The sequence below is a fragment of the Colobus angolensis genome, unplaced genomic scaffold, assembly GCF_000951035.1.
Source record: "Colobus angolensis palliatus isolate OR3802 unplaced genomic scaffold, Cang.pa_1.0 Scaffold76, whole genome shotgun sequence".
Classification (NCBI taxonomy): domain Eukaryota; kingdom Metazoa; phylum Chordata; class Mammalia; order Primates; family Cercopithecidae; genus Colobus; species Colobus angolensis.
In genome coordinates, this window is record NW_012121376.1 from 5,708,325 (window position 1) to 5,722,433 (window position 14,109).

At 48.3% G+C, this 14,109-nt stretch overlaps 1 protein-coding gene across 1 annotated transcript; it reads right to left on the reverse strand.

Annotated features, from left to right (window-relative positions):
- Positions 1 to 8,489: 8,489 nt before the first annotated feature.
- LOC105501949 lies at positions 8,490 to 14,024 on the reverse strand. Its single transcript, XM_011928090.1, has 2 exons — positions 12,062 to 14,024; positions 8,490 to 10,320 (listed from the first exon to the last, which is right to left on the reverse strand). The coding sequence occupies exons 1-2, from the start codon at positions 12,311 to 12,313 to the stop codon at positions 10,027 to 10,029; spliced, it is 546 nt and encodes a 181-aa protein (XP_011783480.1). The 5' UTR covers positions 12,314 to 14,024; the 3' UTR covers positions 8,490 to 10,026.
- Positions 14,025 to 14,109: the final 85 nt, after the last annotated feature.

Below are 14,109 nucleotides of genomic sequence, written 5' to 3' on the forward strand. Positions count from 1 at the left end.
TAATTTTCTGTATAGATGGGGTTTTACCATGTTGTCCAGGCTGGGCTTGAACTCAGCCCAGACTGGGCTCAAGGGATCCTCCTGCCTCAGCCTCCTGAAGTGCTGGGATTATAGACATGAGCCAGGAGCACCCGGCCATACCTTCTTTTCTGGAAAGTGGGTCTCTTGGTCCAAGGTGTTGTTATGCAGGATCCCACCTCAGTGAATTAAACGCTGTGAAAGTCATGGGCTAGAGGTTTCGCAGAGTGCCTGTGGGTATGGAACAGTGTGAGTTCGGGGCAACACGATCTGGAACAGCGTCAGTTCGGGGCAACACTATCTGGAACAGCGTCGGTTCTGAAACAGCATCGGTTCGGGGCAACATGATCTGGAATAGCGTCGGTTCTGGAACAGCGTCGGTTCTGGAACAGTGTCGGTTTGGGGCAACACGATCTGGAACAGCGTCGGTTCGGGCAACAGGATCTGCTGAGCCTTGCAGGGCAGAAGGGGCCCAGTGAAACCAATTGGCCACTGAGTGGTAGGTGGGTCTCGAGGAATGGTGCCATATGGGCAGCTCAGCATTGCTGTGTTGTGGGTGGGAGCAGTTAGGTGACCTGTGGTGTGTGTGCTGCTGAGCCCGGGCACAGCCCCCATCCCTGCCACCTCGGCTATTCTGTTCATGTGCCCCCTGTACCAGCGGCAGGGTGGTAATTTCAGAGGCTGGCTGACATCTGTGGGCAGTCATTCTGCTTACTTAGCCTCTGAGTGCCTCCTGCGTGGTGACTGCTCTCTAGCGAACATTAACATGGATTCAAAGACCTTCACACTCCGGGCCATGTGAATGAGCCCATCCTCGTGTCTCTTCCCCAGTCCTCCCTGTCCTGGACACCGTTTGTCTTCCAGGTTTCTGACCAAGCAGACAAGCCACTGGCTCTGCCCGAGGATCTATGTACATATATATGTGTATCTATATGCATATGTGTATGTGTGCATGGATTTATGTATATGTGCGTGCATATGTGTATGTGTATGGATATGTGTGTAGATATGGATATGTGTATGTGTGCATGTATTTATATACGTGCATGCATATGTGTATGTATATGCATATGTGCATGTATATGTACATCTGTATGCATATGTATATATGCATGCATGTGTATTATATGTATATGTGTGTATGTATGTGCATGTATGTGTATGCATATGTATATGTACAAGTAAATGTCTGTTCTAATCTCAACCCACTTGTCTCTCCATGTAAAGTGGGTGAGCAGGTGTGTGAGGCAAAGCCCTGCCTCTTGGGAGGAGCTGCCCTCACTGCTGTCTTCTAGGGTTTGGTCCAGTTCCTGGGGTGTATTCCATGAGTCTGTTCTGTGGAAGTTTGTACTAGTCAGATTTCTCCAGAGAAACAGACCAGTAGAAAGTGTGTGCATGTGTGTGTGCACATGTGTGCATGTGTGTGCATGTATGTGTGCATGCGTGTGCATGCGTGTGTGGGTGTGTGTGCATGCGTGCGTGCACGCATATGTGCATGTGTGCATGTGTGTGTGCATGCGTGTTTGTGTGTGCATGCGTGTGCATGTGGACAGTTAACTCTTGAACGATGCAGGGGTTGGGCGTTGACCCCCCACACTGTCAAAAATTCTAGTATAACTTTTGGCTCCCCCAAAACTTAACTACTGATAGCCTACTGTTGACCGGAAGTCTTACCAATAACATCAACAGTCGACTAACACATGTTTTGTATGTAACATGTATTATATACTGTATTCTTACAATAATGTGACCCAAAGAAAAGAAATGTTGTTAAGAAAATCATAACGCATGATGGTGGCTCATGCCTGTAATCCCAATGCTTTGGAAGGCCAGGGTGGGAGGATCTCTTGAGTCCAGGAGTCTGAGACCAGTCTGGGCAACATAGTGAGACCCTATCTCTATAAAATTTTTTTTTTAAATTAGCCAGGTGTGATGTTGTGTGCCTGTAGACCTAGGTACTTGGGAGGCTGAGGTAGGATGATCACTTAAGCCTAGGAGTCTGCAGCTACAGTGAGCTGTGATTATACCACTGCACTCCAGCTTGACTCTATCTCTTAAAAAAAAGAAAGAGAAAATATATTTATTATTTATTAAGTAGAAATGGATCATCATAAAGGTCTTTGTCTTGGTTGCCTTCATGTTGCATAGACTGAGGAGTAGAATGAAGAGGAGAGGTTGGTTTTGCTATCTCGGGGTGACAGAAACAAAAGAAAATTCATGTAAAAGTGGACCACGCAGTTCATACCCATATTGTTCAAGGATCAATTGTGTGTGTGTTTATATACAGATAGATAGATAGTTGAGAGATGGAGACTTGCTCTGTTGTACAAGCTGGAGTGCAGTGACTCAATCAAAGCTCACTATAGACTTCAACTCGTGGGCTCAAGCGAACCTTCCACCTCAGCCTCCGGAGTAGCTAGGATTATGGGCATTGACCATCATGGCCAGATGCACACACACACACACGTACACGCACACACACACACGCACAGTGAGAGGGAGAGATAGAGAGACTGACTCTAGGTCAGCTGGCAGGCTAGAGACCCAGGGAAGAGCTGATGTTGCAGTTGATGTCTGAAGGCTGTCTGCTGCTCCCTCTTGCTCAGGAAGCTCAGACTTTTTTCTCTTACTGCCTACAACCAATTGGAAAAGGCCCACCCACATACTGGAGGGCAATCTCAAAATCCATCTCTTTAAATGTTAATCACATCCAAAAACACTTTCACAGAAACATCTACAATAATGTCCAGACACGGAGCTGTGTGCCACGGCCCAGCCAAGTTACACGCAACTGAATCACTACAGGTGCATGAACCAAATCGAGATTTTAGATCTGCAAAATCAAAAGCCAGGCCTTGGGCTAGGCGCCGTGGTTCATGCCTGTAATCCCAGCACTTTGGGAACTGAGGTGGGCAGATCACCTGAGGTCAGAAGTTCGAGACCAGCCTGGCCAACATAGTGTTGGCCGTCTCTACTAAAAATACAAAATTTAGCTGGGTGTGGTGGCACGTGCCTGGAATCCCAGCCACTCGGGAGACTGAGGCAGGAGAATCGCTTGAACCCGGGAGGCGTAGGTTGCAGTGAGCAGAGATCAAACCACTGAACTCCAGCCTGGGCAGCAAAGCAAGACTCTGTCTCAAAAGAAAAAAAAAAAAGGCCTTGAAACATAGCAAGCATATCATGCCACTGTCCTCCGGGGGAACGGACACTGAAAGGTCAGCTGGCCATGCTCTTTGATACGTTCATGGCATCTTTCAGTGGCAGGACAATCACTGAATCTTTGGTGGTCAGTGTTGCTGGGACACAGAAACCTTTTAGCTTCTGATTTCCCAGAGGTTTTTTTTTTTTTTTCTTTTTTCTTGAGACAGAGTCTTGCTCTGTCGCCCAGGCTGGAGTGCAGTGGCACGATCTTGGCTCACTGCAACCTCTGCCTCTGGTTCAGATGACTGTCCTGCCCCAGCCTCCTGAGTAGCTGGGACTATAGGTGTGCACCACCATGCCTGGCTAATTTTTTTGTACCTTTAGTAGAGACGGGGTTTCGCCACGTTGGCCAGGCTGTTCTCAAACTCCTGACCTCAGGTAATCTGCCCACCTTGGCCTCCCAAAGGTGGGAGGTGCTGGGATTACAGGCATGAGCCACCGCACCCGGCTGATTTCCTAGAGTTTTATGTACACAGATACACAATCTCTGTATTCATTGACAGAGGAAAGCGTGGGCAGGGAGCCAGGGCCAAACAAGCTTGAGAAATCCTGGTTTAAGAAAAGTTAAATAGGTGTCTTTGATGGGACGTTTAGAGGCTGTAAAACACAAATGTGTTGGTCGGGCACGATGGCTCACGCCTGTAATCCCAGCACTTTGGGAGGCCGAGGAAGGCTGATCACTTGAGGTCAGGAGTTTGAGACCAGCCTGGCCAACATGGTGAAATCTCGTCTTTACTAAAAATACAAAAATAAGCCTGGCATGGTGGCAGGCACCTAGAGTCCCAGCTACTTGGGAGGTTGAGGCAGGAGAATCACTTGAACCCAGGAGGCGGAGGTTGCAGTGCACTCTAGCCTGGGTGACAGAGCAGGACTCCATCTCAAAACAAAACAAAAAACAACAAAACAAAAAAACAAAAAAGAAATATGAATGTGTTCTCTAATGTGAGTCTCCCAGAGGGGGAAAGTATCTCCAGAGCTCCCCAAATGTTGCCTTACCACAAACTCCTTTAGGCAGCTGCTTGGTGGACCAGGGCTCTGCAGATCACACCCAGAGGAGCACTAATCTCCAACCATCTTATCCCATAGTGTGAGGAACTGAAATTGAATGAGATGAAGCCCTGGCCCAGGTGCATGTGACAGAGCCAAGGCTACAACTCACACTCCCTGACTCACAGCCCCGTGCTCGGTCCACATCACAGAGACTTGATTTAGGCCTCATCTAAATACAGGAGATGCGGAGTGAGGCCTTGCTGGAGGCCCATTAATCATGGGCCTTATATTGGAATCCAGGCCTCTTGAATTTCAGCTTGGAGCATAAAAAGGCCCACAACACTGGTACAGTCAGAAATACAGAACCACATTTAGGAGTTACATATTTTTAGCACCTTTAGATGCCTGTAAAGAGTGGGGCCGGGGCCCCTGGGGGGATGAATCACACTATTACAGCATGCCTGGTAAAAGGATCCCATCTGAATTGAGCATGAGGCCATGCTCAGAGCATGCTCGGAGCACACAGCCAGCGGATGCTAGAGACTAGTTAAGAGTTGGGCCACACCCCAGGCTTCCTGCTGCCATCAACAGGAAGGGCACAGAGGAGGCAACAGGTGTGTGCCCCTGCAGAGGCTGACTCCGAGGCCTTTCCCAGGCTTCCCAAGGCAGAAGATTCAGACCAGGCTGTGCTTAATCTGAAAGCAGCCCCATAGTTCAGGTTTCGGCCAGAGCAAGCCAGGCACAGCTGTTGGCTATGGGCAGGGACTCACAGCTTAGGAAGGTCTGTGGGTAGAGAATGGAGACAGATACCTTTGGAGAACAGTGGTTCTCAGACTTGAGCAGCCATCAGAATCACCAGGAGACGGCCAAGCAAGGTGGTTCACACCTGTATTCGCAGCACTTTGGGAGGCAAAGGTGGGTGGATCACTTGAGGTCAGGAGTTCAAGACCAGCCTGGCCCACTTGGTGAAATCCCCGTCTCTACTAAAAATATAAAAATTGGCTGGGCGCAGTGGCGCACGGCTGTAACCCCAGCTATTTGGAAGGCTGAAGCAGGAGAATCGCTTGAACCTGGGAGGTGGAGTTTGCAAGGAGAAGTCATACCACTGCACTCCAGCCTGGGTAACAGGGCAAGGCTCCATCTCAAAAAGAAAAAGAAAAAAAAAAAAAAGACTCACTGGGAGGGCTTGTAAACACACACATTGCCAGGTCCCCACCCCAGGAGCGGCTGATTCGGCTGGTGTGGGGTGGACCTGACAGTTTGCATTGCTAAGTTCCCACTGGTACTTAGCTGCTGTTCTAGGGACCACATTTTCAGGACTGCTGCTCTAGCGCGCCCCCTGGAGGATGCCCTGAGCTCTGCTCTCACCCAGACCTGAGATGAAAGTTGTCTTCTTGTCTCACCGTTTTAATCCCAGTTTTCCAATCTAAGCAGGGAAGTTGAATTCTGCCTCTCACCCTGTAGCTACTAGGAAACCAATACACAGAACTCCGAGAATGGAGGGAAACATTGCTTTTTAAACAACTTTATTGAGATATCATTCGCATACTATACATTTCACCCAAAGTGTATGATTCAGTTTTTTGTACAGTCACAGATGTGTGCAACCATCACTTAGTTTTAGAACATTTTCATCATCACAGAGAAATACCGTGCCCTTGAGCTGTTGCTCCCCATCCTTCCTCGTCCCCATGCCAGCCCTAAGCAACCACGAATCTACTTTGTCTCTGAATTTGCCTGATCTGACAAATTCTGGACAGTTCACAGAAATGGAATCATACCACATGTGGCTTCTTTCACTCAGCATCACGTTTCCAAGGTTCATCCATGTTGTAGCGTGGATCAGAATTTAATTCCGTATTATGGACTGGATAATAGTCTGTTGCATGGACAGACCACATTGTGTTTATCCATGCATCCATTAATGGGCTTTGATTTCTGTGAATAATTGGTTATTTGTTAAAATTCATAGACGTGGACACACACACACACACACCCAGCAGCTGCCAAAGCTTTCCTTTGAAAACGAATCAGATCACCTCCTTCCTGAGCTCACAGCCTTCTGTGATATGCCCGCTCCCGTTTCTCACCACCTTCTCAGCACTTTGCTCCTCTAACTTGCTGCACATCCTTCCCTTGCAGAGCTTTTAAAAAAAAGTCGTATTTTGAGATATTTCACAAACAAATGTACTAAAACCCACTGACTTGTATACACTGAAAGTATACAATGTAGGCTGGGCACTGTGGCTCACGCCTGTAATCCCAGCACTTTGGGAGGCCGAGGGGGGCGGATCACTTGAGGTCAGGAATTTGACATCATCCTGGCCAACATGGTGAAACCCCGTCTCTACTAAAAATACAAAAATTAGCCAGGTGTGGTGTCGGCGCCTGTAATCCCAGCAACTCGGGAGGCTGAAGCACGAGAATCACTTGAACCTGGGAGGTGGAGCTTACAGTGAGCCAAGATCGCGCCACTGCACTCCAGCCTGGGTGACAGAGCCAGACTCCGTTTCAAAAAAAAAAAAAAAAGGCCAGGCGTGGTGGCTCATGACTGTAATCCTAACACTTTGGGAGGCCGATATGGGCAGATCACCTGAGGTCAGGAGTTCAAGACCAGCCTGGCCAATATGGCGAAAACCCATCTCTACTAAGAAAATACAAAAATCAGCTGGGTGTGGTGGCGCGTGCCTCTAATCTCAGCTACTCAGGAGGCTGAGACAGGAGAATCGCTTGAACCCAGGAGGTAGAGGTTGTAGCGAACTGAGATCCTGCCACTGTATTCCAGCCTGGGTGACACAGCAAGACTGTCTCAAAAAAATAATTTTTTTTTTTTAATAGAGTCAGAGGTCTGCCTGTGTTGCCCAGGCTGGTCTCAAACTCCTGGGCCCAAGTGATCCACCTACCTAGATCTCCACAAGTGCTGGAATTACAGGTGCGAGCCATTGCACCCAGCTCCTCCCGTGGTTTGCAGACAGGGTTCCAGGCTCAGGGAGGAGACACAGCTGACACCTCTCGCAGGGCCAGCAACCTGAACCTGGGGGAGTTTTTCTGATGGCCTCAAGGGATGAAATGCAGCAAACCTGAGTCCCTGACTTCCCAGGAGGTGCTGGAAGAAGCCACGTGGCCTCTGCTCATTACACCTGTCACGTTTGCTCTGGGAGCCTTTGGCTGCCATGTAAGAAATCTAGGTGAGGTCAAGTGAAGAGACCAGAGAGAGCAAGACCAAAGTGAACAAGGAGAAAAAGAGAGAGAAAGAGATTGGGGGGCGGAGAAGAGAAGGGGAAGTGAGAAGGCAGGGAGAGAGGGAGGGAGAAGAAAGGAAGAGGGAGATGCTGGAGGAGCTGTGTGTTCTCACTCACGCCTTCAAGAGCCACTACCTGTCCATGACCATGTGACCATGCAGGAGCCTCAGTGGAGAGCCTCTGAGCCAAGCCCAGTAAACCCGCAGAGTCATCCGCAACGATAAATACTGTTGGGAGCTGTGGCTTGGTGTTTGTTACTTTGCAATGAAGCACCTTCTCGTGGGCCTTCTCTCCTTCCTCGTGGCATTCTGGCTTCCGGGGACTACCTCTCCACCCTACCTGTGTCCAAGTCCTTGTCTAAGGTTCTGCATTGAAGAGAACCCAAACCAAGGCAACGACTGACTGGCTGGGGGGGTGTTGGGGAAGACAATTCAGTTGGGGTAAGGTAATTAACCTGAGCTTAGGATTCTTCACCTGGAAAACCGGGAGACTATCAACCTAACCTGAGATGCTTCTGAAGCAGATGCGAAAGAATCCAGGTGAGGAAGTCAGCACCTGGCAGTGGGTCCCGTTTGGGGCTCACTGGCTCAGAGGCAAATTCTAACCACCTTACCAGGTGTTATGGCTGCGTAGGTACCCCTCCTGCACCCTCCCAATGCTGACCTGCCGAAGGGACAAGGAAAGGGTGCACAACCGTGCCTGGGCTTGTCTGCTGGTGGCCTTGCAAAACCCCAGCAAGACAGAGAAGCGCCCGAAGGAAAACAGAGCTGGTTCTTACAGTATAGTGATTGCATTTTTTCTGATGAAGATAGCACACCTGTTGTCATAAGCTGTCTCCCTTGGTTTCTGTGTTTCTTTTCTCATCAAATTACCCCAGTTGACACACATTTAAGCAAATCGTTTCATTTCAGGTCACGGGGACTTAGCACTGCAATCAAGGATCTGAATGAAATTCCTGGCAAAATACAGTAATTAGAAACACAATGAAAGCAGAACTGAAATGTCCCAGCCACCCCACAACACTAAAAGGAAGTCTGGTTAATTTCCAAATTATATTTAGGATCAACATGCAAGGGGTTCTTTTTCATACGGGCAGAGAAATTAGGACCAGAGATCATTACAATAACCACACAAGACTAGGAATGTAATTATAAAATAAACCATACCCTAGCAAGCAAATTATTTTAATGTGTTTCAAGAATTGAATACTCTGTATGGAATTAAAAACAGAGAAAAAAGCAACGTGCAGAAAATTAATTAAAAAGAGTTAAGACACAGAAACTTCGAATGTCATAAAATTACAAATACAAAAGCAACAAATTAAAAAACATACACGACTGCAGATTTCAGTAACATCAGTAGCCAGAACATACCCAATGAATCACTTAATCATCAGATATCTCGCTGATTTTGAAAGGGGGCTAGTGGTTGATGACTTAACCTCAATTAATCCAAAGGACAGGACTCTTTCCTTACATTACAAGCAATCTGTAAAGATGGCTTTAAGTAACTGTGAAAAAGTGGAGTGTCTTTTCTCAAAGGAAACAGACAAGGAAGGGGTTATCCGCTCTGCCCCGCCCCACCCCCCAACTACCGAAATGTGTACATTCATTCAACTCTGGTAACTAAGGCAACCAAAGGACAATTTCTTTTCTTTTTTTGAGACAGAGTCTTACTCTGTCACCCAGGCTGGAGTGCAGTGGCGCAATCTCAGCTCACTGCAACCTCTGCCTCCTGGGTTCAAGTGATTCTCCTGCCTCAGCCTCCCGAAGAGCTGAGATTACAGGCAACCATGACTGTCTAATTTTTGTATTTTAGGAGAGACGGGGGTTTCACCATGTTGGTCAGGATGGTCTCGAACTCTTGGCCTCAGGTGATCCGCCCCCCCCCTCAGCCTCCCAAAGTGCTGGGATTACAGGTGTGAGCCACGGCGCCCGGCCCCAAAGGACAAATTCTTGAGACCCCCACACACCTTCAGAACCACACATTCTATTCATGTTAAAAACAACAAGAAATTAACAACCTCTAAAGCTAAGGACAATGATTCTGTAAAGTGCAAGAATGGTTCATTGTTTCTGCTTTTGTGGATTTCATGTTAAGAATACTTTAAAAGAAAGGGTGGACGGGAGTAAACCAGGACCCCAGTCATATATTTGATCAAGAAATGACCCGTATGGCAAAGGTGAGACGTGGACCGGCCCTCAGGTGTCTCTCCAAGTCTGTGCACACCACTGAGGCAGGAGCTCTGGAAGCAATGCAGACCCTCTCAAGGGAGTTAAGGTTTCCTCTTGGCAAATCAGCTGGGGGCCTGAGACAGTCATACCCATGGGCTGCGTGCAACTTTGCATGCCGCTTCACGAAATTCTACAGTTGCACCGCCTCAGTGACGGAGAAGGGCAAGATCCAAGACAAAGCCACATGAGGCGAGGTCCTGGTGCTGACCGCTGGCCATCTGTTGTCCAGCACAAATCCAGGGGCCGGAGGAAGGGGATGAGGTGGAAAACCCCCGTTAGACATTCTACAAAACAGTTATTAGCAAATTGTATCAAAAAGTATCAAAACATTTCAGAAAACTCTAAAAATTGCCAGGCTTGGCAGATGCGCAGGACAGGGTCTCCAAGTGCCCGTGGCGCTGTCCTATATTCCAGGCATTTATCCTGGAGGCCAGGATGCCACGTTCCCCCCTCCCCTCCCCTCCGGGGCACTCAGAATCCACAGAGACACCAGGGGGTCCAAACCTTATCTGCAGGTGCCCCTCCCGGTTTGGGACAAGTGGACGGGGTTCCAACCACGAGCTCTGAGAGCCCCAAGGCCCATGAGATGCTGCTGCACCATGGAGGACCAGGGTGAGGGATGAAGGTCGGTGACTCTACAGGGGATGTGGGGGATGGGGGTATGGCAGGGCTCCCTTCACTTCCCACATTGCTGCAAGTCACTGAACGATCACTTGGCTTAGGGGCCGAGGTACACTGAACCACAGGTGAACACACCTGAGCTCACAAAGTAGGACCCTGGACCTCAGAGGATGGACCCCACTTCCCCTCAGCATTTGGGTGCCCATCTCAAAGCTGAATATCCCGTAGGTGTAAATACACACGTGGTTCTGCTCAGAGCAAGGTCTGAAGTCCCACTTGATAGCCTCAATAAAATCGCAGAACAATGAAAATGCCAATTGCGTGCTAAGTACAGTCAGCTGATAAAATAATCTCTGTGCATTTTAAACAGCAGGAAGTTTGCTCTAAGCAACAAGGGTTCATCAGCTTTCTACTCCCTCCCTTCTGTTATTCTAATACAGTTATGTCTTCAGCAAACAGCTTTCCAACTTGGGTGACAACCAAACTCCAAACTTACAACTACTATGAAGTTACAACTCTAATTCTTTAGAAATGAGAAAAGTTCAAACCTCAATAGAAGCCTGCCATGCTTATTTTGAAATATTTAAAAAAAAAAAAAAAAGGTCCAGGTGTCTTCAAAATTCAAGCAGACAGCTTGAAACACTTGACAGTTTAACATGATGACACATGTGGCCGTTTCCATCTCAAAATGGCAGCCTGCAAGCACCTGTGCCTTTATCACTAGTTTAAAACCCCACTGTTGTGAGGTTCAAATGGCCACCGCATAGGTACAGCCCAAACTCTGCCCATTTGAGTTAAAAACCATTTCATTCTTTTGAGACAGGGTCTCACTCTGTTACCCAGGTAAGAGTGCAGTGGTGTGACCATAGCTCACTGCAGCCTCAACCTGCCGGGCTCAGGTGCTTCTCCCACCTCAGCCTCCCAAGTAGCTGGGACTACTGCATGCCCCACCATCCCTGGATAATCTTTTGTAATTTTTTTGTAGAGATGGGGTTTGGCCATGTTGTCCAGGAGTGGTCTCTTTCATTTTCAGTTAGACTGCACAGAAGGGTGAATTTTCTTTTTTTTTTTTTGAGACGGAGTCTCGCTCTGTCGCCCAGGCTGGAGTGCAGTGGCCGGATCTCAGCTCACTGCGAGCTCCGCCCCCCGGGTTTACGCCATTCTCCTGCCTCAGCCTCACAAGTAGCTGGGACTACAGGCGCCCGCCACCTCGCCTGGCTAGTTTTTTGTATCTTTTAGTAGAGACGGGGTTTCACCGTATTAGCCAGGATGGTCTCGATCTCCTGACCTCGTGATCCGCCCGTCTCGGCCTCCCAAAGTGCTGGGATTACAGGCTTGAGCCACCGCGCCCGGCCAGAAGGGTGAATTTTCAACTTAAAAAGACAAGTAACAAAAACCTGGCCCAGGTACCGCCACTGGGCACTCTTGTGCCCATCCATTGACCACAAACAAGCTCAAAAACCTTTCTTGTCACAGTGTAGCCACCATCAAATATTAGAAATTGGCTCACACGATGAAACTTGTTTATCCTCCCTTCAAAGGAGTGCTCCCAACCTTAGTAACATTAGATTTTAAGCCATGTAAATTACGAGACCACCTTAATAGTATCGGGAGAGACATCACAAAACATTAGGCACAGGATGTCGTATGTAACTCACGAGGCACAAGAAAATCAGAATAGAGGCCAGAAGCTCACACATTTCCAGGGATGAGTTCCAGAAGCAAAACGTAAAAGAGGTGGCTTAGGCTAAAAACCAATGGCTCTCCTCTTCCCAAGGTCAAAGCTCTCCCACTCCCCAAATCACTCACAGAGTCTAGTGCTCTCCCCAACCTGCCCCAAGATTCAGGCCAAACAACTGCCCGTTTGTTCATGACCCAGGCCGAGCTGGGGAGAACAGCCCACGTACACCATGCCCTGCCTTCTGAGGGGTCTACAAGCAATAAAACCTTTCCCAGAATAGGAAGGGGGTAAGCTATCCCAAAGTTGGCAGAAGTTCTGCAAAACATGTTTTGTGGGGGTCTGGGACCAGGTATGAGACAAAAGAGTTTTGGGCTCAAAGAAGTTTGGAAATGCTGGGTTGAGACTTCTCAGAGCCTTTCACATACCGGAATGCTGCAGAGCTCCAAGAAGAGTTTCCAGCCTGTTGCTCTGTTTGTTTGCATGCCTTGCAGAACCTCTCAACAGTTTGTAAGCCTCCGGGGACTTCACATGCAAATAACTAGTTACCTAAATATGCAGACTGCCTTCCTCACCAACCACGGAGGGCAGGAACAAGTTCCTTGGCAGGAACTTGAAGCTTTCAGTCCCCAAAATGCTCTCCTCTCTCCTGGAAGGCTACAGAAACAGACCAGTGAGAACCACAGTAAACCCTGAAGGGAAGAGAAAGGAGGTGCAGCAAAACAGCAGCAGAAATGAAAATAAAAGTTAACTAAGATTTGTTTTCCTAGTCTAATATCAATCTTCACACACTGATCCTCACCCACGCGAGCAGCCGAGAGCCCTCTTAAAGGGCAAACGACGCCGAGACCTGCTCTGGGAACTGTCTGCAGGAAGACTGGAGTTAGACTAGGGTTTGAGATTAAGCACATCGTGAAGTTTACTGATCTCTGCCATCAGATCTCGGGTGAGGTACAGCTCATTCATGCCTTCCTTGGCTCATGCTTAAAACCCATCACACTCCCCATAGTTCTGTGCATTTCTTATCCACTCGGGCAGCTAGGAGCCCTCTTAAAGGGCAAGCGACCCTGATACCTGCCCTAGGAACTGTTTGCAGGAGTCAGTGCAGGCCAGCTCCGCATCTTGAAGGGGATGCCATCCGGGTATGAACAGCTCAGAGGCTGAATGGCCGTATCACCCGGGAGGAGCCTGGAGGGTATTCCATCTAACCCTGTGGCTAAAGCGGGTGGGGGGATGAGGGAACACACGGACTTGTTCGAGAATTTTCCCAGCAGCACGAAACTCCTTAGAAGCAGAAAACTGGGGCAGGACCTGGCGTGGGAGTCAGGGAGACCTCCACTGCCTTCTCAGGGATCCACACATTGTCCTCTGAGCAGGAGCTTTCAACAGCTCCTCAAGATACAGTCATAGAGAACAATGGCAAATTCCATAGCACTCGCTTTTTCTTTCCTGATAAATAAACAGATTTGGGAGCTCAGTACATCAGTAATATAAAAGACAGTGGGTTCCGAAAAGAAAAAAAGAAAAGGAAAAAAATGCACAAATTACAGAAAAATATTCATAACGAGCTTCACACCTTTTTTCGTTTTTGGTTACCTGTAACGTTTTAGAATTCAAGAAGGTTTCCAATGAGGAAAGATGGAATTATTCAGAAACAACGTTCACCTGATACGGAGAACAGCTCCCCAGTGGGAAGTCACCACGTCTCACCTGACAGTCCAGCGAGCTGCGTGGCCCCTGGTCACTCACTCACGCACCCTCGTGGGGGTCTCTGTGCTCTTTTATAAAACAAACACATTCGACCTTGCCAGTCATTCCCAGATGTGGCTGAAGCCCAGAATCGCAAGAACCAGTTAAAATACAGTTTCTGGGCACCACCTCATCCCCATTCCTGGTGGTTTTGGATTCCATAATTCTGAGCGAGGCTCAGGAATCTGTATTCTTAAAAGCTCAGCCAGGTTTGGGGAGGCTTGGACTAGGTGATCTAAGAGATCCCTTCGAGGACCCAAGCTTCACTAGAGAAATTTCTGTGTAACCCCCATACCAGCTACTCTCAGGGAGACGGTTAGCAAGGACCCATGAGGAACTGTAACATGGGGCAAAGACCTGCAAAGATACAAGTGAT

Bases quoted from the DNA above. Each gene is read 5' to 3' on its own strand.
- LOC105501949 (XM_011928090.1), bottom strand. From the start codon at position 12,313: ATGTTTTGCAGAACTTCTGCCAACTTTGGGATAGCTTACCCCCTTCCT. The intron at 10,321-12,061 runs GTTTTTAGCCTA...CATCCCCTGTAG, and splicing joins TGGGAAGAGGAGAGCCATTG to AGTCACCGACCTTCATCCCT.